Source organism: Symphodus melops (assembly GCF_947650265.1).
Source record: "Symphodus melops genome assembly, chromosome: 9".
NCBI lineage: Eukaryota > Metazoa > Chordata > Actinopteri > Labriformes > Labridae > Symphodus > Symphodus melops.
In genome coordinates this window covers 1,710,610-1,734,137 of record NC_136699.1, presented here as the reverse complement: position 1 = coordinate 1,734,137, position 23,528 = coordinate 1,710,610, and the positions used below count along the sequence as shown (strand labels likewise).

At 48.4% G+C, this 23,528-nt stretch overlaps 5 protein-coding genes and 1 long non-coding RNA gene across 8 annotated transcripts; 2 read left to right on the top strand and 4 right to left on the bottom strand.

Annotated features, from left to right (window-relative positions):
- Positions 1-142: 142 nt before the first annotated feature.
- aurkb (aurora kinase B) lies at positions 143-3,719 on the bottom strand. Its single transcript, XM_079351941.1, has 9 exons — positions 3,600-3,719; positions 2,536-2,574; positions 2,343-2,421; positions 2,181-2,226; positions 1,899-2,087; positions 1,658-1,796; positions 1,174-1,322; positions 881-1,055; positions 143-717 (listed from the first exon to the last, which is right to left on the bottom strand). The coding sequence occupies exons 1-9, from the start codon at positions 3,603-3,605 to the stop codon at positions 544-546; spliced, it is 996 nt and encodes a 331-aa protein (XP_079208067.1). The 5' UTR covers positions 3,606-3,719; the 3' UTR covers positions 143-543.
- Positions 3,720-4,299: 580 nt separating this feature from the next.
- LOC306829139 (F-box/LRR-repeat protein 12) lies at positions 4,300-7,757 on the bottom strand. The gene is made up of 3 exons (XM_079352048.1): positions 7,144-7,757; positions 6,942-7,017; positions 4,300-6,024 (listed from the first exon to the last, which is right to left on the bottom strand). Exons 1-3 carry the CDS (start codon positions 7,242-7,244, stop codon positions 4,978-4,980), a joined length of 1,224 nt encoding a protein of 407 aa, XP_079208174.1. The 5' UTR covers positions 7,245-7,757; the 3' UTR covers positions 4,300-4,977.
- A 508-nt stretch (positions 7,758-8,265) lies between these two features.
- On the top strand, positions 8,266-11,571 carry cops6 (COP9 signalosome subunit 6). 2 transcript variants are annotated; one of them, XM_079352055.1, is made up of 10 exons: positions 8,266-8,417; positions 9,052-9,177; positions 9,255-9,386; positions 9,486-9,574; positions 9,670-9,753; positions 9,840-9,887; positions 9,978-10,092; positions 10,500-10,592; positions 10,832-10,932; positions 11,074-11,571. In XM_079352055.1, exons 1-10 carry the CDS (start codon positions 8,276-8,278, stop codon positions 11,212-11,214), a joined length of 1,071 nt encoding a protein of 356 aa, XP_079208181.1. In that variant the 5' UTR covers positions 8,266-8,275; the 3' UTR covers positions 11,215-11,571. The 2 variants fall into 2 exon arrangements, with proteins under 2 accessions (XP_079208181.1, XP_079208182.1); XM_079352056.1 differs by having other exon boundaries at positions 8,281-8,417; positions 9,670-9,732.
- A 523-nt stretch (positions 11,572-12,094) lies between these two features.
- Positions 12,095-14,124, bottom strand: and4 (actinodin4). Of its 2 annotated transcripts, XM_079352889.1 has the most exons (5): positions 13,896-14,124; positions 13,724-13,785; positions 13,595-13,639; positions 13,336-13,496; positions 12,095-13,150 (listed from the first exon to the last, which is right to left on the bottom strand). In XM_079352889.1, the coding sequence occupies exons 2-5, from the start codon at positions 13,779-13,781 to the stop codon at positions 12,317-12,319; spliced, it is 1,098 nt and encodes a 365-aa protein (XP_079209015.1). In that variant the 5' UTR covers positions 13,782-13,785; positions 13,896-14,124; the 3' UTR covers positions 12,095-12,316. The 2 variants fall into 2 exon arrangements, with proteins under 2 accessions (XP_079209015.1, XP_079209014.1); XM_079352888.1 differs by having other exon boundaries at positions 13,724-14,124.
- Positions 14,125-15,403: 1,279 nt separating this feature from the next.
- mcm7 (minichromosome maintenance complex component 7) lies at positions 15,404-23,023 on the bottom strand. Its single transcript, XM_079351619.1, has 15 exons — positions 22,777-23,023; positions 19,640-19,719; positions 19,383-19,547; positions 19,169-19,293; positions 18,900-19,080; positions 18,676-18,813; positions 18,421-18,570; positions 18,195-18,309; positions 17,964-18,095; positions 17,790-17,873; positions 17,485-17,696; positions 17,142-17,407; positions 16,894-17,062; positions 16,049-16,158; positions 15,404-15,940 (listed from the first exon to the last, which is right to left on the bottom strand). Exons 1-15 carry the CDS (start codon positions 22,805-22,807, stop codon positions 15,715-15,717), a joined length of 2,184 nt encoding a protein of 727 aa, XP_079207745.1. The 5' UTR covers positions 22,808-23,023; the 3' UTR covers positions 15,404-15,714.
- On the top strand, positions 20,336-22,686 carry LOC306828884. Its single transcript, XR_013779804.1, has 2 exons — positions 20,336-21,407; positions 21,497-22,686. It is a non-coding gene; the product is annotated as an uncharacterized lncRNA (long non-coding RNA).
- Positions 23,024-23,528: the final 505 nt, after the last annotated feature.

The following is a 23,528-nucleotide window of genomic DNA, read 5'->3' as shown; positions in this document are numbered from 1 at the left end:
CTATGTAGCGCCCTCTACAGACGCACCCTGGGATTACTCCAACATACGTCCACCTCATGATCTGAAATGTCGCCCTCATTCAGTTTGGGCATGTAGCATATTAACACTATTTGGGCTCAGCTCATTAAAAACTCCAGAATCCTTTTAAAAATATTTATTAGAAATTCAAACAACATAATTCCCCCCCCCCCCCCCAAAAAAAACACGTCATCTTACACTACATGAGGATTAAGTTTAGGCAGAGTACAGAAGCACTTTGGTATCGACATCCAGAGCAGAGCCGTGTCCATTTTAAGAAATCTTCAGAGGAGAAAGAAAAAGAAGCAACATCTCAAAGAAACTAGACATAGATAAAAACATCACACTGTACAATATAACATTCTGGGTATTTAAACCAACCATAAAATGTGTTTGGCAGTTTGAAGCCTGCGGCAGTGAGAGCCAAACATGCTGAAACATGCAGTCTCTGGTGAAGGATAGATTAAAGACCCCCCCCCCCCCACGCCAGTGAGAACGGGGGTAAAGCAGCCGCACTACGTGGACTCAGGATTTCTTCGCCGGGAAGATCGGGGGTAGGACTCGGCGGGAGTTAGAGCGCACCCAGGGGTGGTCGATCACACTCTGCAGTGAGAGCCGGTCGGTGGGGTTGTGGCGGAGAAGTTTAGAGATCAGGTCCTGTGCACCCACCGAGATGTGTTTAGGGAACTTCAAATCCACCTGCAAACAGGAGCATGGTCTTTATTCACTTTAAAAACCTCCCCAACAGGATACAACAGTCCGAGTAAGGAGAGCAATTAAAATCCTCCCTGATTTCTAAACCAGGATCATCAGGCAAATGTTTCCAGTTCCTCAAACTCAAATAAATTAAGCTGACACTAACCTTTGTAATCCTCTTGTATGTTTCTGAGTGGCTGGCAGTTTCAAATGGTGGATTTCCACTTAAGCACTCATAGCAGAGGACCCCGATGCACCACAGGTCCACCTTCTCGCTGTGGGTGTGACCCTCGATCATCTCGGGGGGAAGATAATCCAGCGTCCCGCACATTGTGCGACGCCTGGATCGAAGGTTGGCGGAGAAACAAGAGTAGCAGATTATTGATGCTGCAGTGTCGAACAGCTTTATAGCAGCAACAGGTGTGCGTTGATTTTACGACGCGGCCCGTGGATCCTCACCTGAGAGACGGGGCGTGGACTGACCAGCCGAAGTCTGCGATTTTCAGCTCTCCTCTGTAGCCCAGGAGCAGATTCTCTGGCTTGATGTCCCGATGAATCACCTTCCTCTCGTGGCAATACAGCAGGGCGTCAGAGATCTCCTCCATGAACTGCGAACGTGAAGAGGTTTCCAATTTGATTTAAAAGATAAACACGCTGACAAGGTCGAAGAATTTAACTCACATGGTTCACCGAGTCTTTTAAACACAAGATAAGAGGAGAAACAGCAAATAAGGGGATGCCACATTAGGGACCCGGATCTTAGTTTACACACAAGTCCATCCAGCTACAGAGTGAGTGTACTCGGGTACGAAACGATGTTGCTGATGTGAACGCAGACCAGCGGGGTAATCGGCTCAGACAAAACGACCCACCTAAGGTGTGAAACTCCCCAAAGTCATACAACACATTCCCCCCCCCCCCCCCCAAATCTTTGCAGTCTTACTGTTGCGGTGCGCTGGTCATCAAATCTTCCACATCTCTGCAGCTCCTTGTACATCTCGCCACGCGGGGCATACTCGAGCACCAAATACACCCGCTTACGGTCATGAAAGTAGTTGTAGAAGCGCAAAATGTTGGGGTGCCTGAAGAGAGACAACGATTTAATGATGGTCCACAAAATCAAGTCCCCCACGCCCGCATCTCATCAAAGGGGGGGCCGTTATTTTATCATTCAGGGTACTCACTTAAGATGTGCCTGAATCTCAATCTCCCTCCTGAGTTGATGCTCCACGCCTTCCTTCTCCATCTGAGACTTGAACAACACCTTAAGCGCCACGATGGCTTGCAGCTTCTTCACCCTTGCGAGGTACACGTTGCCAAATTTGCCTTTTCCCAGCGGTCGACCGATGTCGAAGTCATCAATGGAAACCTTCCTGATGAAAGGAAAATTAGAGGGGAAAAAAAAAATCAAAGGAAAGCTCGAGAAACCGAAGCAGAACCTGAGATGTCTAAAGACGTGAACTTACTTTGAGACTGAACTCGAAGACGGGCAGACAGGATCCCTACCAGGACCTTAAAGGAGAACACAATCAGAGCTCTCACATATCTTGTCGTGTGTGTGTGAAGTAGGGCTGATAATAAGTTATCACAACGTCAAGTCAGCCCTCATGTTCAAGGTGTTCACGTACCTGTGATGGCATGTTTGTCATCAGCTCGTGGCTTCACCAGAACACGCTGAGGTCCTCCCAACATGCTGGGAGTAGTGAACTAAAGAAGGCAATCAAAAACACAAAATTCATTTTGGAAGCAAACAAACGTTTCAACAACATTTACAACCTCATCATCAACCAGTACTGTTCACGAAAGATTAGTATATCTTACCGTTCCTTGGAAACCTCTGGGCTCATAATTCTCCTTATTCTGTTGAGACACAAAGCACAAACAGCTCAGATAAACTCTGACCATTTGAGCCATGTGGTGGACACTGTAGCTTCAGTGTTTAGCCAGCTCTGCATGTGGTGGACACTGTAGCTTCAGTGTTTAGCCAGCTCTGCATGTGGTGAACACTGTAGCTTCAGTGTTTAGCCAGCTCTGCATGTGGTGGACACTGTAGCTTCAGTGTTTAGCCAGCTCTGCATGTGGTGGACACTGTAGCTTCAGTGTTTAGCCAGCTCTGCATGTGGTGAACACTGTAGCTTCAGTGTTTAGCCAGCTCTGCATGTGGTGGACACTGTAGCTTCAGTGTTTAGCCAGCTCTGCATGGGTCTGTAAAGCTTTCTGCGTTCTAACCTCTCTCCATGTTTCAAAAGCATCTCCAACATTGATCCTAGTTTGAGCAGCTTTCTGCTGCTGGAGCTTATTAGAAACATGCAGAGGCTTTTTAGCTCGGGTACAATCACTTCTATCTGAAGCAGTTCCACTGCCCGCTTCCATCGCTGCAACACCTGATAACTGCTCTCATATCTGACGGCCGTGTGGAGGGGTCTACCTTCTCTGGTCCAAACGAATCCAGACCATTCAGGACCAGAATCTAATGTTAGAAGGAGGACATACTGGCTGCTGCATTGTTGTTGCTTTTTATTTTCTATGACAGGAAAATAAATCAACTGTGTCCCAGGATGAGAGGAAACACAACAAAGGGTCGACCATTAAAGATCTATTCATCCCTGAGACTTAATTTATCCCGAAATAACTCGGATAAAATCCAGGGGAATAAACTCACCGAGCCTCCTTAAATATTATACGTGATAAAAATATATAAATTATTAAAGTTGTTATTGTTTGTGAGGGGTAAACGTAGACATTATTAACGCTAACGTTAGCTGGTTAGCTCAAAACCGCAGACAGCTCGAGCGATATGAAACTACAACTCTTATTCGGATTGTTTTTAATGTGTTCATCATTATTTAATCCTTTTTTTCTCAAAAAGTGAAAACTAAACGTACCTGCATCTCGAAGTTTTAAAAGTGTTTTTAAAAAAAAGCGACGTACGTCCTCCTCCGGTGTTTTTAAACTATCTGTCCTGGCCGCCAACGTTTTCAAAAAGATTCCCTTCTACAACACGATTGGTCGATACGTTGAACACAGAAGGCTCCCATTGGTCAGTGCTGCCTCAGGGAGATGTGTGTGATTCGTGCACAGCGTTGCCAGTCAAAAACGGACCCGCCCTCTTCTTCTTCTGTTTAATTGAGGGTAGCAAATGGCGTTTAAGACCTTTTAGTGCCGCCTACAGTGCTGGAGTGAAAGAGAAGAGTGGCTATTATAGAAATAGTAGAAATATATTTTTATTTCCCTTCTTCCATACTTAAAAACACTTTAAAATATTGTTATTTCAAACAACACGTTTTTCCAGGCCCCCCTCTATTTAAGTTGTAGATTAGTAAAATGTAAGAAATATACTAAAATAAAAATTAAACAAGCCATTTATTGGAAGTTTACTTAGAATTAAAGTGACAATTTCCTGCTTGTAACAGAAAAGTGTCCTGAACTTGAACAGGAAACAGCTTCAGGTCTCTGCATTTGCTGCTCACGCCTGCTTATGTCGCTCTAACTAAACTGTGCGAGTCTTAAGACTAATATTATCAGATCATCAAACAGAATATTTTTTCATCAGGTTGTTTCATTTGATTTTCTAGATTTAGAACAAAAAAAAAGTTACAATGTCACAGTCATTATATATCTCCATTAAAAGTCAGCTTTTATTCAAGTTTGACAAAAAATGGTTCAAAAAATATCCTCTCATTACAGAAAAGAAAGACAGGAGTGAATATTACAGAGAAGAGAGGCCCTGAATTAGATTCTACATTAAATTTATCTAGAACGGTGGTTCTCAACTGGTGGGTTGGGACCCCAGAAGTGGGTCTTGGAGCAGTTTTCAGCGGGCATGCCTGGCAAGGAGGATTCAAAAAGGTTGTCTTTTTTTACCTTTATTTACCATGAGAGCGGATAGTCGAATCATCTTTTAATTAAAAATTTACATTCTATTTCTTTGATCGATCACGTCTTTATTCTGAAGTCCGAGAACTTTTTTGTAAATATCACAAATTTTGGTCACAAGATTTCACGGAGGAGTTGTTTGTGGGTCATGAAGCCGGACCAGCTGAGAACCACATATCTAGAAGGTCTAGATCCCGAGTGAATCCTGCTCTGGTTACTGACGTCGAGGAAACATCTAGAGGTCAGTCTGAGTGTTTTTTTTTTGTTCGATTATGTAAATGAAGCACACTTGAGCAGCATCATGTGACTTTGTGATCCTATGACAGTTAATACTCAATTATTTATTGAATCATTACCATTCTGCACTTTTCTAAAATAAAGTATAAATCAGTCTGTGCTGATCTGGACGGAGCAGTTCGTGAAAACGAGAGAGCAGGACGGCAGCAGCACGGCCAGGGAGCGACGTATACTCGGAATGGGATCGTTCGCGTCCAGCGTCTTGTTCTCGTCGTTCTCGCTGTTATCTCCACCCGCAGCCTCCTCGCTCTCCTGCTCTTCTGCACCGCTGCCACCCCCTCCCTCGCCGTCCTCGGCCGGTGGACACTGACGAGGCTGGAAGACCACGTCTAAGAACTCCAGCCGGCGGAGCCCGCGGAGCATCCTGCAGCTTCGCACGATCTGCATCTCGCTGAGCGTGCAGGCCCACAGGCAGAGACACTTCAGGTCTTTCAGACGGCTGGCACAGAGCAAGCCTGGCCCCACCTCCTTACCGCCCAGACTGAGCTCCTCCAGGCCGAGCCATCCCGCCCCCAGACCCAGCGAGGCCATCTGTAACTGGTAGCCCTGTCGCCCAGTGATTCCTATTTCCAGAAACTTGAGACCAGAAAGCCCCTCCACACCACAGACGCCGTCCTTGGCAGCGCAGCTCCTGAGCCCGTTTGCCGTCACACGAAAGGTGTCTTTCAGCTCCAGCCGACTCAGCCTGTCCCAGGACGTCAGACTCTGCAGGTGCTGGTCCGTGAAAGAAGGCACGTTGTTCAGGACTAACCTCTCCACACCAATCCCCGATCGAGAGGAAACCCCTTTGCCTTTGTGGTCCCTTTTCTGCTGTTGACTGGCGACACTAGAGGTGGCTTGGGACTGAGCGGGCGGCGCAGGAGTCTGGTTGAAAAAATCCCTCGGCAACTCACACCCACGCAGCTCCAGCACACGCAAAGACAGAGGTAGGATCTGGCAACTGGAAAGACTTCTCAGGTCTGCGTGGAGCAGATAGAGCTTACTCAGGCGAGGGCACTTTGTGGACAGAGCTTTGAGCCACGACTCGGAGAGGAAGGTGCCCCCCCGGGCAGAAAGCAGCAAGCCACGCAACCGTAGACACCTCAGGCCACAACCCAGGTACTGACGCAGCAGGAGCCAGAGGATACGGGATGTCACCTGACACATGGTGCACAGCAGAGAGAGAGAGAGAGAGGTTTCTATCGGAAGTAGCAACGATACACACATATTGATTTGCTCTCAGGAAATTTAAATCCTGAGGAAGATTCACAAAAATCGTGTGTTTCCAAAATACAGCACAAGTCTTTGACTCAAACACATGGATACAAGAGATGTGTGTGCAAAATAGTTATGTTGGCTGCACAAGATATTGTTTGCTCCAGCATGAAATACTAAAACTAAACTGACATTGAAGATAAAAACTAATGACATATCCAGTGTTATAAGTGTTATAACCTGTCTGAATTTCTCTCATTAAAGAGACGGCACACTGTAGAGTATGTAAAGATTAATCCTACAATCCAGATAAATCGATTCAGAGGTGTCGAGGTTCACACCGGTACTCTGTAAAAAATAAATTTTGATAATTTGGTGAGCGTTAATTCAACTCTCAACTCAGCTTTATTTATACATCACCAGAGAAGAAAAGACAGTACAGAATAAAACACAAAGAATGTCAAGTTCGCCGAGCTATTATTATTTTGAATGTGATTCAAAATAATAATAACAAATATTTTAAAAATATAATAAAAATAAATAAATCGAAGGTGTGGAAGCATTTTGGCTTCAAGAGAGAAAATAAAAAGCGGTGAGAAGACAACAGAGACCAAAACTGTGTGCAGATATCACAAGAAGACTTAGAACAACACAAACAGCACAAACCAACATGATGCAGCATTTAAAGAGAAGCTCCACACTGACAAATAGGAATCTGTTTCACTCATCATCATGTCTACAGTGTCATTCTGGAAGGTAAATCGTTAACCCAGTATCATGAATCAAGAGTTTAGTTTCTATCCCTCCTTTAAAATAAATAAAAATGTTTAAAGGGAGATTACAACACAAACTTTTCTTACTCCTTTCCATGCAGTCAGGTCCACGAGTCTCCAGAGTCTTTGATCTTTAACGAGACGTTTCCATCTTTTACACACCCTGCAGACACAATCAAACCCGACAGAGAAGTTTAATCATGATGATGATGATGATGAGAGAGGATTCACAACAAAGACTTAAGAGCTGACTTCAGTTATAACACACACGAGGAGTCACACTGTTTACCTTCCGGCTCGCACGAGCTCCCGCACGCTCAAATATGACAGCACGTCTATTAAAATGTTTTCGGGGAAGAAGTCCAGATTACAGCCTTTAAATTCATCCATGTTGTAAACAAAACTCTGGAAAAACCCCTCGGACACGGACTAAACCCGCGACGCACACAGGTTGCGCTCACATCAGCAGTCCCCAGGAAACATCTGCACAGGACCTGTCGAGGTCCCCCCCCCCCCCTCTCCCACGAACACCGAAGACTTTAAATATATTTCTTTATGCTACACAATTGATTTCCTCTGATCAACCCAGTCGAGCTTCCTATAAACCAATATATGACAGTAATGTAGAGCATCCTGGGCGGCTCTGGTTCCGGAAGTAAATAACCCTGTTCAAATCCTCCATTGACATTTCAGAAAATCATGATATTAATGTTTTATAACTGGAATAAAGCCAAAAATCTAACGGAATACTACGGACTATGACATATTTGATTCGGCCTAAAACGGCTTAAAAAAGGAATTAAAGGCAAGTTTTCCAGACCGTGGAAACTATTTTTAGTACAAGGAACTACACATCCCAGAATCCACTGCGATTCCTACGTTCTGTCTGACAGTCTATGGTCTGAACGTACACGAACCTTCTTTCTAACTCTATTTTTTTTTGTAGTGTTCATATTGTAAATATTAATGTCCTAATATATTCTAGTTTGTGTTAAACTTCATGGAGTGGCAGTACAGCCGAAGCACGCGGGGGCGGTAAATATTTCTATGGTTACAGCGGTCTCCAACAATCAGAGACGTCGCCGTGACACTGAAGGATTGTGGGTGATGTAGTTATTTTCTTAGAGATTAATGCGAACAAACTGTTTTAAAGCTAGGTTAATTGAAGTGTTTCGAGAACAGGTTTCGGGGCCAAAATTAATTATTAGCCATGTTGGCTCCAGTGATAAACTTGTCAAAGGATTGTGGGATGTGTAGGGCTTTAATTATGGAAAACACATGTATACAGTCTTTTACCTTTGGCTTTTCTACGTTATTTAAAGCCGTTCTTACGCTGAATAAATTTTTTGAAAATCACGAGTATTGGAGTCATGGTTCCATGCTTCAATCTCTTTTTTGTAAATTGTCAAAGGAGGATTTGAATGGTGGATTTGTACTTCCGGAATCAGAGCCGTCGGAAAAAAGCGGGCGAGCTCTTTTCTGAGAACAGTGCAGTGCGCCTGCGCGGCTTACCGGACAAGATGGCGACCAGCAATGGTGGAGGAATGGAAGTGGACGGGGCAGGCGAGTATTTCTCACTTATCTTTATATTTTTAACCGGATATCAACATGAAACTGTGTGCAGACCGTCACGCGCCTCCTTCCCTTATGCTGTGAGTGAACGGAAGTGATGAGGTTTGTGTTGTTAAAGGTGAAAGTGTGTTAACGTCCACGGCTCTGCTGTTAAGCTGTCAACAAATCCATCTCTCTGTCAACCGAACCATGAACCCACCAGAACACACGAACCCAGACCCGGTATCCCAAAACCACAATCCAAGATCTACCGAGGCCTTATTAACTGACCTGTCAGACAAAAACCCCGAACCAGACTCATGTAGAACAGGCAGGAACCTAGATCAGAACCAGACTCATGTAGAACAGACAGAAACCTGGAAGAGAACCAGATTCACGATGAACAGACAGAAACCTGAATCAGAACCAGACTCATGAAGAACAGACAGAAACCTGGATCAGAACTAGACTCATGAAGAACAGACAAAAACCTGGATCAGAACCAGACTCATGAAGAACAGACAGAAACCTGGATCAGAACTACACTCATGTAAAACAGAAAGTTTGAGGATTTTAAATGTGAAGCATCTGATTGGTTGGTCAGATGATGTCAGAGGTGTTGATGGTCGTCTCTGTGTGACTGTAGCCGGCCCCAGCGTCATGGCAGCAGGCGTCACTGGGAGCGTGTCGGTGGCCTTACACCCGCTGGTCATCCTCAACATATCGGACCACTGGATCCGCATCCGTTCGCAGGAGGGGCGCCCGATGCAGGGTGAGTATGACGGCAGAGACACACGAGCGACGTCACGCACAGAGTCATGTGATTTATTCGATGCTGTTGCTGCTCAGTGATTGGAGCGCTGATCGGGAAGCAGGAAGGGAGGAACATCGAGGTGATGAATTCCTTCGAGCTGCTGTCTCACACCATCGATGAGCGCGTGCACATCGATAAGGAATACTACTACACCAAGGAGGAGCAGTGTAAGAACGCAGCTCCAGCATCGGGCCAGCTTTTGTTTCAGGAAGTGACATCATCAACATGATCTTGACGCCATTTTCTTTGTTTCCCCCGTCTCTCAGTCAAACAGGTTTTTAAAGAAATGGAGTTCTTGGGCTGGTACACCACAGGCGGCCCCCCAGACCCGTCTGATATCCACATTCACAAGCAGGTAAATCTCCCCCCCCCTCCTCTGAGCCCCCCCCCCTTCTCTGAGTACCGTGTGACCGTGTTTCTTCTCGTTGTCTCCTCTCTCGCCTCTCTCAGGTGTGCGAGATCATCGAGAGCCCTCTCTTCCTCAAGCTCAATCCGATGACCAAACACACGGATGTGAGTCGACGCCATATCCACGTAAAGAACCAGAAAGCACCACAACATAGAATATCAAATATGGTGGCGTTTAAATAACGTCTCCTTTTTCTCTCTCTCTCTTTCAGCTTCCTGTTAGCGTTTATGAATCTGTGATCGACATCATCAGTGGCGAGGTAGTTTTTGTGTTTCATACCGTTTACGACGCACGCTTCCCACAGAGAGATGAGTCTATTGTTTATTTATTTGTGTTTCATTTCACCCAGGCCACCATGTTGTTCGCCGAGCTGACGTACACGCTGGCCACAGAGGAAGCCGAGAGAATCGGCGTCGACCACGTCGCTCGCATGACCGCCACCGGCACGGGGGAAAACTCGACAGGTCAGAGGTCACTCGCAGACGTTGCAGCTGTGTGACGTCCTCTGTGCAATCTGGTTGTCACGGTGACGGTGTCAGATAAGTTGGAGGAGGAGGAGGAGCGGAGGGTTTCAGCTGCGTGCCGAATTACAAACCCCTCAGGCTTTTGTTTTTGACTCCTGCTTCAGTTTTCCATGAGCCCCGGGTCGTTTCGTCGTCCAATCACGGACGGGCCGTTAAATGACCTCCTGTGGTGGTTGTCAGATCTCGCCACTAGATGTCAGCGTTGTTCTGGTAGCTGCAGGCTTCAGCTCTCTCCTCGTCCTGACGCTTTCAGATCAAACAGACATTTATGTTCTGTCTGAATTAAACTCTCTCTCTCTCTCTCTCTCTCTCTCTCGCTCTCTCTCCCTCTCTCCCTCTCTCTCCAGTTGCTGAACACCTCATCGCCCAGCACAGCGCCATAAAGATGCTGCACAGCCGGGTGAAGATCATTCTGGAGTACGTGAAGGCCGTGGAGGCAGGTGAGTGACGGCAGGCTTGTTTTTTATTTACGAGGCTGTGAGAGTAAAGAATGTGACATTAAGTGAAGGAAACAGCTGTTCTGAAATAAGGACCCTTCCTTTCCTCCCTCCTTACCTCGTTAAAAGGAAGACCCCCCCCCCCCCCCCAAAAAAAAACACGCCCCCGTAATTACTCGTTGTTTCTGTGATTTAACATGTTTGTTTTTTCTCTCTTCTGCGTCCGTCTTCGTGCACCACAGGAGAGGTGCCGTTTAACCACGAGATCCTCCGAGAAGCCAACGCCTTGTGTCACAGACTGCCCGTCCTCAGCACCATCAAATTCAAAACGGACTTCTACGATGTAAGCGAGCCACACACACACACACACACACACACACACACACACACACACACACACACACACACACACACACACACACACACACACACACACACAGCTGATGGAGACTTAGTAACGATGTCCTCTTTCCTCCTCCTGCAGCAATGCAACGACGTGGGCCTCATGGCGTACTTAGGCACCATCACCAAGACCTGCAACAGTATGAACCAGTTCATCAACAAGTTCAACGTTCTGTACGACCGGCAGGGCATCGGCCGGAGGATGAGGGGACTCTTCTTTTAAGGGCGGGAGAAGCAGAGAGACGAAACGAGCGCTGCAGTTTCTTTCTTTTCTCCGTTTTTTTGTGTTTCTGTTTTGAGTTTGTTTGTATGTTGAGCGTCAGCAGGAGAAAAAAAAAACACTTAAAGCTTCTTCAAACCCTGTTCAGCCACGAGTGTGTCAGAGAAGCACTTTAACACATCGATCAGTAAGAGCTGCTCACAGACTCTTCCTCCAGCGTGCACACACACACACACACACACACACACACACACACTCTCACCCCGATGAATCCACTGTACATGTTTTATTATTTCACCCTGTTTGTTTTATTCTGTCATGTTTCTGTATGTAATAAATCATCTGCTGAGGTTTTTTTTTCATGGGACTTTGACTCCTCTTCTTAATGAGCTCTCGTATGCTGGACGCTACACGGGTTGGCGCCTGCACGAAACACACGAGTCGTTAAAAAAAGAGCCGCGTGGGAGAGTGAAGCGGCGCTAATGTATCTGCAGGTTTTATTGTCAGGCGTGTTAGCAGTGAGCTTGGTGTTTGAAGTAGGGCTCCTGCTGTTCGATTGGCCCTGCAGGTCTGAATGCGTGGGGGGGGTATGGCTCCAGAGTTGGGGGGTCTAACAGTAGTCAGCGTTTTTATGGGTATTAAATGTAGAGCGGAAGTTGAGGTAACGACCTCCAGCCTGCGAGCTTGCACCGCTCCCCGCTCGGCCAGGTGGTGCAGAGGAAACATTTTCACCTTCACATTTTCAGCTCATTATAAAACAGACTGGAGTGAAAACTGATTATCAGGGATTAGATTATTTTAAAGGTCTGAAACTGCAGCTTCTCTCTCTCTCCATGCAAAGCGTCTTAAAGAGGGAAACATTCAACAGTCAAATGAAAGCAGGATGACTTGACTTCTTTATTCTTTAATTAACCCCAAACATCATTTGCATTACATGCACCAAGCAGAGCAGTGACGCTGAAAGAGATACAAAAAAAAAAAAAAAAAAAAATACAGTTTTTAAACAAGTGCTGCAACTTTTCAAAGCTTGAGCTCGGCTTGGAAGTCTGGATGTTTAAAAGTGTCGGGCTGAAGAGGTCAGTCTCATTTTTACGTCCTGGATGTTTCACTGGCTGTCCTCTGCAGGCTCGTCGGCTGAAGCGGCGGGCTGCGGGTACTGGAAGCGGGCCGGGTCGTACAGATCATCTCTGGGGTCGTAGGGCATCGGGTGGTAGTAGGGGTAAGGGTACAGGGCGACTTTCTTGGGGACAAGAGCGGGCGGCGCCGGCTCCTCTGCGGGCCCCTCTATCTTTTCCGCTTTCATGGGAGGCGGTGGCGGCGGCGGTGGGGGAACCATGACCTTCCCTTTCATGGGCCTGGGTGGGTGGTCGACCAGGCAGTCGGGGTCCCAGTAGGGGTCGCAGTCGTACTCCATGGCCTTGAAGGTGCGGACGGGCGCCGGGGGAGACTTCTTGACGAGGACAGGCGGAGGCGGAGGAGGGGCAGACTTCATCGGAGGAGGAGGAGGGGCGGACTTCATCGGAGGAGGAGGGGCGGACTTCATCGGAGGAGGCTGTTGCACTGCGACCGGCTCCGGTGCAGCTTTCTGGGGCGTGCAGTGGGGGTGGTAGCGGGGGTCGCAGAGCACGGGCACGGAGCCGGTGGGCATGTAGACGATGTGCGGCTTGCAGAGGGGATCCTTCTTGTTGCACAGGTAGAGCACGTCGGCCTGAGAGATCAACGGAGCGAGAGGAGGAGTGGCCGGGGGCTCCGTGGGCCTCGGGACCCCTTTCATGGGAGGGGGAGGGGGGGCGGCTTTGCACTTCTTGTCCGTGGCCGGGTCACACATGATCACGGGGACTCCCAGCTTGCTCTGAAAGTAGGAGGCGTTGGGGCCGTAGGTGTGCTCCAGGTACCTCATCTGCTGGTAGAGCATCCGCAGCTTGTCGATCTCGTACAGCTGAGAGGACAAAAACAAGAACCTCAGCTTCGGTTTAGTCAGCACTCAGGGGCCCCCGCCTTACAGGCCTGGGGCCCCGAGCAGCTGCATGCCTTGCCTGTTAACCAGCAGCGCCTCTGAACATATCATCACATCTTGGAAACTGGTGTGTGTGTGTGTGTGTGTGTGTGTGTGAAGCGTCTCACCCCCTCGGTGTGTCCGATGCTGCTGTAGTAGCGGTAGTACGCCTGGAAGTCCGGGTTCCCCCTGTACCACCTCGGGTCCGCGTTACGCTTCGGTCTGGAGTGAGTCAGGAAGCCGTGTGCTTTCTCTGAGTCGATGCTGAGATCCCCGACAGGGACCATCTCTGAGGCGAGCGAGAGGGGAGCAAACTCAGTCAACCTTAAAAACAAATAATATAATAATTCTTTAAAAAAGAAGTAAAAGTTGAAGAGGAGTTCTGACCTTCCTGCTGGATGATGTTTAACAAAGATTTGGCCTCCAGCCGGCCTGGAAGAGAGAAAGGGGTTTTTAAACATGACATGGTTCAAGGTGTTTTCTGTCATTTTGGGGATTTGTTGGATGAGATCTGACCTGGGAGGAACATCAGGCAGCAGATCGCTCCCAGCAACCATAATGAAGAAATCATCATGAACCTGAAAAGAAGAATAGAGTGAAGAACACACAAACCACACATCATCAAAAATGGGATCTGATAACTTCCCGACACAAGTTGGAGCTCTCTCCGGATCCTCATCATACTCACCGTCCTCAGGAGGCCGTCTTCACAGCGCCAACAGGACCGGCTGGGTTAAATACACATCCCGGGTGTTGGACATAACCCACCTGACCAATAGGACTCCATCAAACCTGAAACCCCCCCCTGCCATCCCTCTGCAGTCTCCACCTTCCTTTCCATACAGTTTAATAAGCAGCCTTTGGTGCCAATTAGGACTGAAGGGCCCGCGTGCCTTTGAGCAGCAGGGCCGTAAAGAGAGCAGACTTCAAATGGAAAAGTCCCCATTAAGTCTGGGGAGGAAAGCATCACCTGCTGGGACTCGGCTGCAACCCAGGGGGAAAAAAAAGCTGCCGACTAACACAATAACTCCGCCAAGAAAGACGAGATGTAAAGATGACAACGTGCACCACCTCTTCCCGTGTCTGAAGGACGTTATTTTACACGCGTGTGGGGGGGGGGAGAACATCTGCTTTGTGACTGAAGGCTGCAAATCTGTACGTCTGCGTGTTCACACACACACACACACACACACACACACGTCATAAACTTAATGCATCTTTATGACCTGCCCGAAACAGACGTCAACTTCACACACGCTGTGAACTAAAACATGAAGCCTCCTAACAAACCCTGTCAATCAGCTCAGCTACACGCCTTATTGTGAATCACTCTGATCCTTCATCCAATCAAAACTGATGAGTCATCAAAACATTCCCCCCGTACAGTGTGTGGATGGAGACATGAGCTAATCACACCTATGTGCTGTGAACATGTTCATGTCTGTCTGTAAAAACAGGCTGTTTGAATGGGTGTGTATGTGACTTCCTGTGCTGCTGCAGCCAGCCTCTAGTGGACACTCCAGGAACTGCAGGAGTTCATATTTCAACACTGGAGGATGCCGTTTAAGTTTAGTGTTGGACCTCAGATCATTACCACTGTACTATGAGAGGTGGAGAGTTTGGACCAGCTCCTCCATTATGCTGAGACGACAGGAAGGAAGTGACCCGTCTCTCTCCCCGTGTGTTCACACATCACTGACTGGAGATCAGAGTTACTAACCTCAGATTATCCTGAGAGCTCCTGAAGATTAATGCCTGTTAGAGGGAGGTTTTTATGACTGATTAAGATGGGATCTTATAATAAAGAAGAGTAAGGTCCTCTAGATTGATGATGCGTCTGAACAACAGGACATGAACCTCCTCTGAGCAGATCAATCATGATCAAGTTCTCTTCGATCAGATCAGACGATTAACCTCAAGAAAAAGAGTCACCCACTTTCAGATTAACGGTCTTTATAATTTTTTTAAAAGTACACAGGGGTCATGACGGTTTTTTTAGACACTTCCGACACTGGGATCAGGGGCGGGTCCAGGACTTGGTCCTCAAGACTGAGTAGTAAGCGAGCATTTTTCCAACTGGCAGAGCGGCGGCGTTACGACCTCGCCGTGTGTCGGGGGAGTTTAACGAGAGAGGCGGCTCCAATAAGGAAGCAGGTGTTCGAGGTCGACCTGTTAAATGAAGACGAGGAAGCCGAGTGTCAAACCATCAATTTATTACAAACTACTCGTCACAACGCCAGACGCCGAGTCGACGCCTGGCGAGCGCTCAACATGAGACAATGTACAGAAAAGCTCCGTGACGAGGAAACAAGCTGGAGATCCATATTTACAAACATTTACTGAAGACGATAAAACGATCCGACGACAGGAAGTGGAGCGCTCCAAGGTCGTCCACGTTGTTCTTCATCTTTATTACAAATTGCTGCAGGATGAAAAAACACAAAGTCTGTAGAAAACCCACGAAGAAGAGTTCTCCGAGGCGTGGCCCCTCCCCCCGGGCGCTCCTCTCACACGAACGTGATGCGACTGCGCGCCTGGTTGACCTGCCACACGTTCAGCTCCTCGTACTCCTCCAACGCCTCCTGGAACTGAGCCGGGGTGAAGCCGCGGGAGACGCAGCGCTGCTCCGCTTCCGCCATTCGCACGACCCCGCCCGCTCCGCCGCGGCCCGTCACGCCCTCCGCGGAGAGCTCGCGCACCAGAGAGAAGATGACATCAGACGGCCGCTGAGTCCTGGAAGCACAGAATAAAAGAGACGCTTTGAGAATCCGTTTGTAGCGCTGGTGTTACGTTTATGCCCCGCCCCCCACGCCACATGCGCTTTGAGAACGCCACACTGACCTGGCGCTGCTCGACTTGTCGGCCTGCAGCGAGTCCTTGGACATCTCCATGAGCCTCATGGCCTCGTTCACGTCCTCCTTCTCCACGTTCTCCATCATGCGCAGACGAGCCTGCAGACGGGCCACAGAAGAAGAAGAATGAAGCGCTTTGAGGAATCGAGGTCGGCGTGCGGCGAGGAGAGACGTCGTCTCGAAGAGGCTGCGCTGTGCCGGCACTGTCAGACCGAGACAAGTGCAATGCCCTCTGGGAAGGCCGGCAATTGCCCAAGTCTCCGCCTCTCAACACCGGCTAGTCTCTCAACACGGGTGAAGTCCGACACAGATGGCCGTGGTTTTCTCGTGGCGTGCGGCGTGACGATGATGATTCTGACCATGGTCAGTTTTGCATGGGTTTGCACAGCTGCTCCTTACGAACACAGGCCGACTGCCCACCCTGCAAAGCTGACCAGGACCAGACGAGTCCATCCGTGAGTGGCGCTCGCCCCCCCCCCCCTCGTGGTCACCCGTGTGCACTACACTGCCGTCCGCTCTGCCTGAAGTGCTGGTTTTGCAGTAGGTGGATGACTGCTACCTGCACAAACAGCACTTTTAGCAGCCGGGGACGAAGACGCCACGGTCAGAGGTGAGAGAGAGAGAGAGAGAGAGCGGCGACTTGGCGAGGAGCGGCGACTCGTGTGCAGCGTGGGAAAGAAGTGCTCACACTGCAGTAGGCCAGGTTATCATCACTACCTGCACTGTAAGCACTTTATCGCACACTGGACCGACTCCATGACCACGACCACGACCACACACAAACCTCACGATCAAGAGAAAAGGTCAAAGGTCGTTGTGAGTTGGCGTTCTCACCAGGGCCGTGGACAGACGCAGGATGGACAGGAGGGTTCGAGCTGAGGTGAAGGTGGTGTCTTTGCTGACTCGGGCCTCTTTCCTCATCTCGACGTACGCCGCCGTGATGTAATCGGCGAGCGCCTCGGGCACGACGGGCTGGCGCTTCTTGCACAGAGCGATGTAACGCCTGAGGGGGGAAAAAACCCGTTAAAAAACGCCACAATCACGATTTAGAAACGGCGGCTTATCCGTGGACGTTTGGTCACCTCATCAGCTTCATGTCGATGGGCGTGAAGTGCGTGGGCGGCTGGCGGCAGTGCTGGTGCACGTAGGTGATGTGCTGCGCCAGACGCAGGTCGGCGTCGGCGTCCGGCTTGTCTTGGATCAGCCACAGCAGGTCGAAACGGGAGAGCAGCGCGGCCGGGAGCTGGATGTTCTGCTCGATGGTCTTGCGGGGATTGTAGCGGCCGTAGGCGGGGTTGGCGGCGGCCAGGATAGAGCAGCGAGCGTTCAGGGAGGTCATGATGCCGGCCTGGAGGGGGAGGAGCAAACGTTAATGCGGCGCCGGGTTCAGATTTAAATTCACGGAGGTTAATGACGTCCGCCTACCTTGGCGATGGAGATCGTCTGCTGCTCCATCACCTCGTGGATCGCCGTGCGGTCGGCCTCGGCCATCTTGTCGAACTCATCGATGCAGCAGATGCCCAAGTCGGCGAGCACCAAGGCGCCGCCTTCCAGGGTCATTTCTCCGGTCACGGGGTCACGCATCACCGCCGCAGTCAGACCGACGCCGGACGAGCCGCGACCTGTCGTGTACTGACCTGAAGACGACACGGGAGAGCGTGAAGGATGAGACGGCGTTCAATGCATCAACGGTTAAACCGCCATAAAAGGAAAAACGCGGGCGCACTCACTGCGAGGAGCCAGGCGGTCGATGTACGACAGCAGCTGGGACTTGGCGACTCCCGGGTCTCCCATCAGGCAGATGTTGATGTTGCCTTGACGACGAGGAGAGAAAACAGGAAGTCGTTAAAGTCGACCTACCTCAACAGGAGGAGTCCACGCCGGCGTTAAGGGGCGGCGCTCACCTCTGATTTTCATGCCTTTGGGCGCCTGCTCCACGCCGCCGACCAGCAGCAGGAGCAGAGCCTTCTTCACGTCTTCGTGCCCGTAGATCTCAGGAGCGATGGAGCCGGCGAGCTTCTCGTAAAATCCCTCCTCTGCGACAGACGAGAAATCAGACAGCGGGAAAAGAAAAGCGAGCGTTCACGTCTCGCCACGTAACCACGAAGGAAAGAAACGCCATCAGGAAGTCAAACCTGTGATGCTGCGCAGCTCGTCGTCGCTCAGATCGTCGTTGCCGAGCTCGTCGTCCTCCGACTTGTTCATGAGCGTGATGCTGTGAGCCTCCAGGTAGGTTTCAGACAGAAGACCCTGAAGAGAACCAGAACCAGGACCAAAGATCAGGAGCGTGCAGGACGGTGGCGGCGGCGTTTAAACAATCTGATGGTTCATCGTAAATAAAAAACGTTTGAGTCCTCGTACCTGAACCGCCTGTGAGAATCCCGAGCGCAGGAGGGGGAGGAAGACTCCGGTGATGGCGACGTGGTCTCCGGGCTGCGCCAGCCGCGTGTTCTCCCCGCGGGCGTACACGGACATGCTCCTCGGGATGTTTCCAACGGGCACCTGGTCACTCTGCGGCGGGGGGAGGGACAGGAAGGACTCACAAGGTCAGAAAAAAAAATGGCGAGCGGTTGAAACGCGGCAGCGAGACGCTCTGATTTAAAAACGCTTCCTCACGTGTTCCTGAATACGCAGCTCCTGGAACTTGACGAACTTGGAGCCTCGAGTCTGCAGGTAGAGTCGACCTCCGGACTTGTTGGTGACGCAGTCTTGGCTGGGACACATGATGAGGGGCATGAAGGACGGGGACTGGATCTGCAGGACGCCACAGACGATTAAAAAAAATAATAATAATAAAGGCGCCGGATAAACGGCGTCGAAGCGACTGGATCTCATCTTACCGGTTGGTAGGTCTCGGCGCCGCACTGATCACACGTGTACGTAGCCACCGCCATCATGGGTTTCACCTCAGTGGCACGGGTCACTATTCCTCGGACCGTCACCAGATTCCCGATGCAGTCTGCTCGCACGTCACGCACCACTTTGGGCTTAGTGGTGCTCGGAGGCTTGAAGTAAAGCTCGCTGTGGACGGAAGGCGGAGACCGTGAGGACGGCGCCGAAGGTTTCTAACGCGAGACAGAAGCGCCGTACACGTCGACGCCAAACTTACAATCTCCTCATGAGCTCAGGCGGGTATTGATTGCGAGCGTCTCGGGTGTCCGCCGGGTCGCGACCCCGCTGCTCCATCATCAGCCTGTGCTCGATGTACACGTCCAGAGAATCCTTCGCCACAATCTGCGAGTCAGAAAGAGACGAGAGCGAAGGTGAGGTTAAAGGTCGAGCGTGTTGAGATCACGCGGCATCGTCTGTGCTCAGGAACGTACGTCTCGTTCTTTGTAGTCCGGCAGCAGCTCGTGGATGGCGTCGGCAAACAGACCCGTGTAGCGCTTGGCGTTCTCGCAGATGCTCTCGACCAGCTCGGGATCCTCCTCTGCGACGTCGTCCAGATCCACGCAGATCGACACCTGCTCCCTGTGTGCCAGCGCCACCTAGAGGCAGACAAACCAGAGACGTGAAAGCGGCTCGAGCGTGCTGATCAGGTCAGTTAATTCACGCGTTTCTGTCGGTTGAGGATTCTTACAAGTTGAGCTCCATATTTGAACGCCTTCTTCCCGTTGTCGTCCTCGGAGTAAAACTCCTGCAGGAATTTTTTGCATTTGTCTGTTAAAGAAAAGAAACAAGAGAGATTCAGCATGATTTCACAGCAGAAACACGTCGTACACAGGGATTCAAACCCACAGCTTCTGCGACCAGGAACACGGCGTACACGAAATTATCCAGCACATCAGAATCACCTTGATTGGACCGGTACGCTCGAATTAGACGTGCTGAGATAAACATGATGATGTAACAGGTGATTAATGCTTGAGGGTTTTTACAGTAACAGGGTGCAAACAAACAAGGTCGGGATGAGATCTGTGAACAAAGGAGAGAACGATGTGTTCGCCTGCATGAGCGAGACCATCTGCACGTTTGTGAGTTTTAGCACGAAGGCCACGATGAACAGGATAAACGTCTTATAGTGTAATTTAGTGTTTGATTCATTGTTATTCGTCTTCGTCATGATATAAATTATATTGAGTGTTGTATATTTTATGTTGATAATATAGTGATAACTGAATTGAATTTAAACATCTCGCTGTTAGAAAAAGTAATAATCTCAGTGTTGATGTAAACCAGCAGCAGGAAACACCCTGTGACAGAGCAAATATCTCAGTATTAATGTCCAGAGTGTAAGATACAAGATGTAATTTATCCAGAGTGCAAATTTAGCATTGTGAGTTAGACTATCACTCTTCCATAATGCTTGAAAAGCTGTTGACTGTGCATCAACAACAGGATGCGGCCCGGAGACCTGGAGCGGATCTGTAGTCCTGCGACGACCCCTCTTTGTTGAGTAACATGGCACCGTGTGATCCCGATGAGTCACTGCAGCCTCTCCGTGGAAGAAGCCTCTCCGTGTTTTAAACACTTCGGAGTTTTTTTTTTTTTTGAAGACAAGAAGCTGCCATCACGCACAAGATCGCATGGGAGTGAAAATGTAAAAAAGAAAAAAAAACTGGGCGCGCTCACTTCAGTGTCCATCTTTTATTTTTATTTTCACTTCTCCAAAGAGCCATAACTATCATTATTATCGATTTTACGACAAGAAGACGTTAGAGCAGTTCGAGTTGGATGGTTTAAATATTTAACTTACTTTGACGCCGAAGAAGAAAAGCCGCAACTCTGCTTTCTCATTTCTCTGTCCGAGGATGTTTTTGTAAACAAAGCAGCACATGGCTTTGTGCCGCGTCACTATGAGATCCCTCCGAGAGTGTGCCGTGTCACTGTTAAGATCCCTCCGCAAGCCATCCACAAGAAAAAAACAGTCCTCAACTGTTTTTAAAAAATAAAATAAATAAACGCCGACAGCCATCTGTCTCAAGTGAGCTAAGGTTGGCGCTTTCCAAGCAGTTGACGATATTTCAATTTTAAAGCCTTTATTTTAACGTATTAATCACTTAACGGCCGATGATCTCCGGCGGTTGAGACGTTGACGTAATTACGTCACCACGCAGCGATTGAAGATTTCCAACGGTCGACGTTTATAAACTTATAAAAGCAGTTTGATAAGTGACGCAGGTTTGAATTCTCGGTTGTAAAAGTTTAAAAATGTTTTAGATAGACGATATTTCTTCGTAAAGCAAACAGTTGGAGAGCTGAAGAATGGCCGTCGTCTTTTGATGTCAACAATCGCCATTGTACCAGTAAACATTAAGGTGTTACATCGAAAAATGCACCCCTGTTGAGAACAGGCACCCCATGAAGTATATAAACCTCACCTCCGGGGGCGCCTCTATGATGACCAAGTATGTTAAGTTTAGAAATAATTAAGGGTCAAGTGTCCATATTGACCTGTAGAAGATGCGTTAATATAAACCGTGCTTCGCCTTTTCAGTGGATATTTAAGAGTGGATGCTCGACTTGGCAGGGATGCATTTCTCGGCGTAACACCGGCAGGGGCGATGCCAGGAACGCCAGGGCATCACCATGGCAACAGGACGAGTCAACCTAGCACCACAAAAAGGACTTTACATTTAAAATACGTATACAAATTTGTGTTAAACCCACACATAATACATACATAAACACGCTGTTGAGTTGAAATATTAGATAAATAAATACACAAATATACCTTTAATGTCATTCTCTAAATGTGGTGTTTGTGTGGACTGTAGAGCTATGTTTAAGTTTTATAAACGTGAAGATATGTATAAATTGTATGTGGACACCAGAATAGCTGTGCTCTCCACTGTAGGTCCAGGAAGTCCTTTTCAAATTAAAACCTTAGTTTGAAGAAATGCTGCTTGTTTCATATGCTCCTCATAAACTCGTTTTCTTTCACCTAAAAATGAGAAATGCACCTTAATAAAAGTGTGATGCGTTTTACTCCTCGGTGCAGGTTTATTGTTGGGACATGTGCTCGCGCCTGCTCCTTTGTTTAAACGGGATACATCCGGGTCACTGAGCAGTCACAAGCCTCAGAGACTGAACCCATCTGGATCCCAAACATGTTTACCAACATGCAGGAAACGTTATGTACAAGAAATTAACACAAATTAATTCAAACTAACATCACAACATCGACCATTAAGTGAAGGTAAATGAAGAGCATGGGTGATTTACACACAAACAATCAGGTATGATACTTTAAGAAAAATGGATAAGCTCGCTTTACATCTTGTTGGATGAAATGTACACGCAACAATGCACAATAATTTAAGGGGTGGAAATACGCAGTTTAAAGCTGATAATTATAAGTCAACCTGTTACTGTTACCCTGCCGGTGTTACGTTGAAAAATGCTACCATGCGGTTTTGTGCAGCACTACACGCTTTTCGAGAAAACCTCCAATAATGTAAAAAGTTATAAAAACATGCTCCGTGGTACCTGTAAGTGAAGATTAAGCGATTGGAGGGGTTTCAAGTGATTCTGTACTGGGAGAATCACTAGTTAGGTGGTTATTGTCTAACGGGATTTGCTTCAACAATGGAGCACCAAAACTTCCCTGACATACTCAGATCATCTGCACGGAGTGAGCAGACTATTTAAACTGTAAATATATTTCATTAAAATATCGTTACTTGACCCTTTGTTGTAGTTTTGCGCTGTGGTAGCATTTTCCGACACGGTAGCACATCTCGACGTAACACCCCTGTAGTAAAAGTGGACCTGTACCTTTCTCTGCCGCGTAATCCTTCCGAGACATTTCCGCACAAGTTGATCCCTCAGGTAGAGAAAAAAAGTTGTTTCCCAACTCTTTCAAGGGCGCACCTGGAAAAAAATCCACGCACGTTAAATTCACGTTTTCTACACTTAAAACACACCGGAGAGCTCGTGCTTCTCTCTCTCTCAAATCGCGCTGCAAAGAAGTGGCGCGAGTCTGACGTCGTACACCGACCAATCAGGTCGCTTCTCACAGTTGAAAGAGGCGGGACTTTATTGTTGGCGCGAAACTTGTGGGGCCCATTGTGCGTCACGTGACTCCTCGAACTTCCGCCCAATGAGTCAGAAATGGCGCGAAAGTCAGGGATGGGGTTCCATTCAGAGGGAAACTCCCACGTAACGATGATTTACACGTTATTAAACTTCTGTTTTATAATAAAATGTATCCTCTAAACTAAAACAACGTCCATATCATGAATAAACTGTGAAAACAATAAATATTCCGACATTTATCAACAGAAAGCAGGTACAAAAGTACGGAGCCCCGGAAGCCCCAAAAAACCGCACAAGATGCACAATCTGAGCCACTGCTGCTGTTTTAAACATGGTTTTAAAGTTTGTCAGCTTTTGGGTGACTTCTGCTTGGACCCCAAGTATTTGCCTGCCTTGCACTTTGTCAAGCAGCACCTCTGATCGTCTCTTAACCAGAAGGTTGAGGGTTCGATCCCCAGCTCCTGCAGGTATCCCAAGTCCTGACTACCACA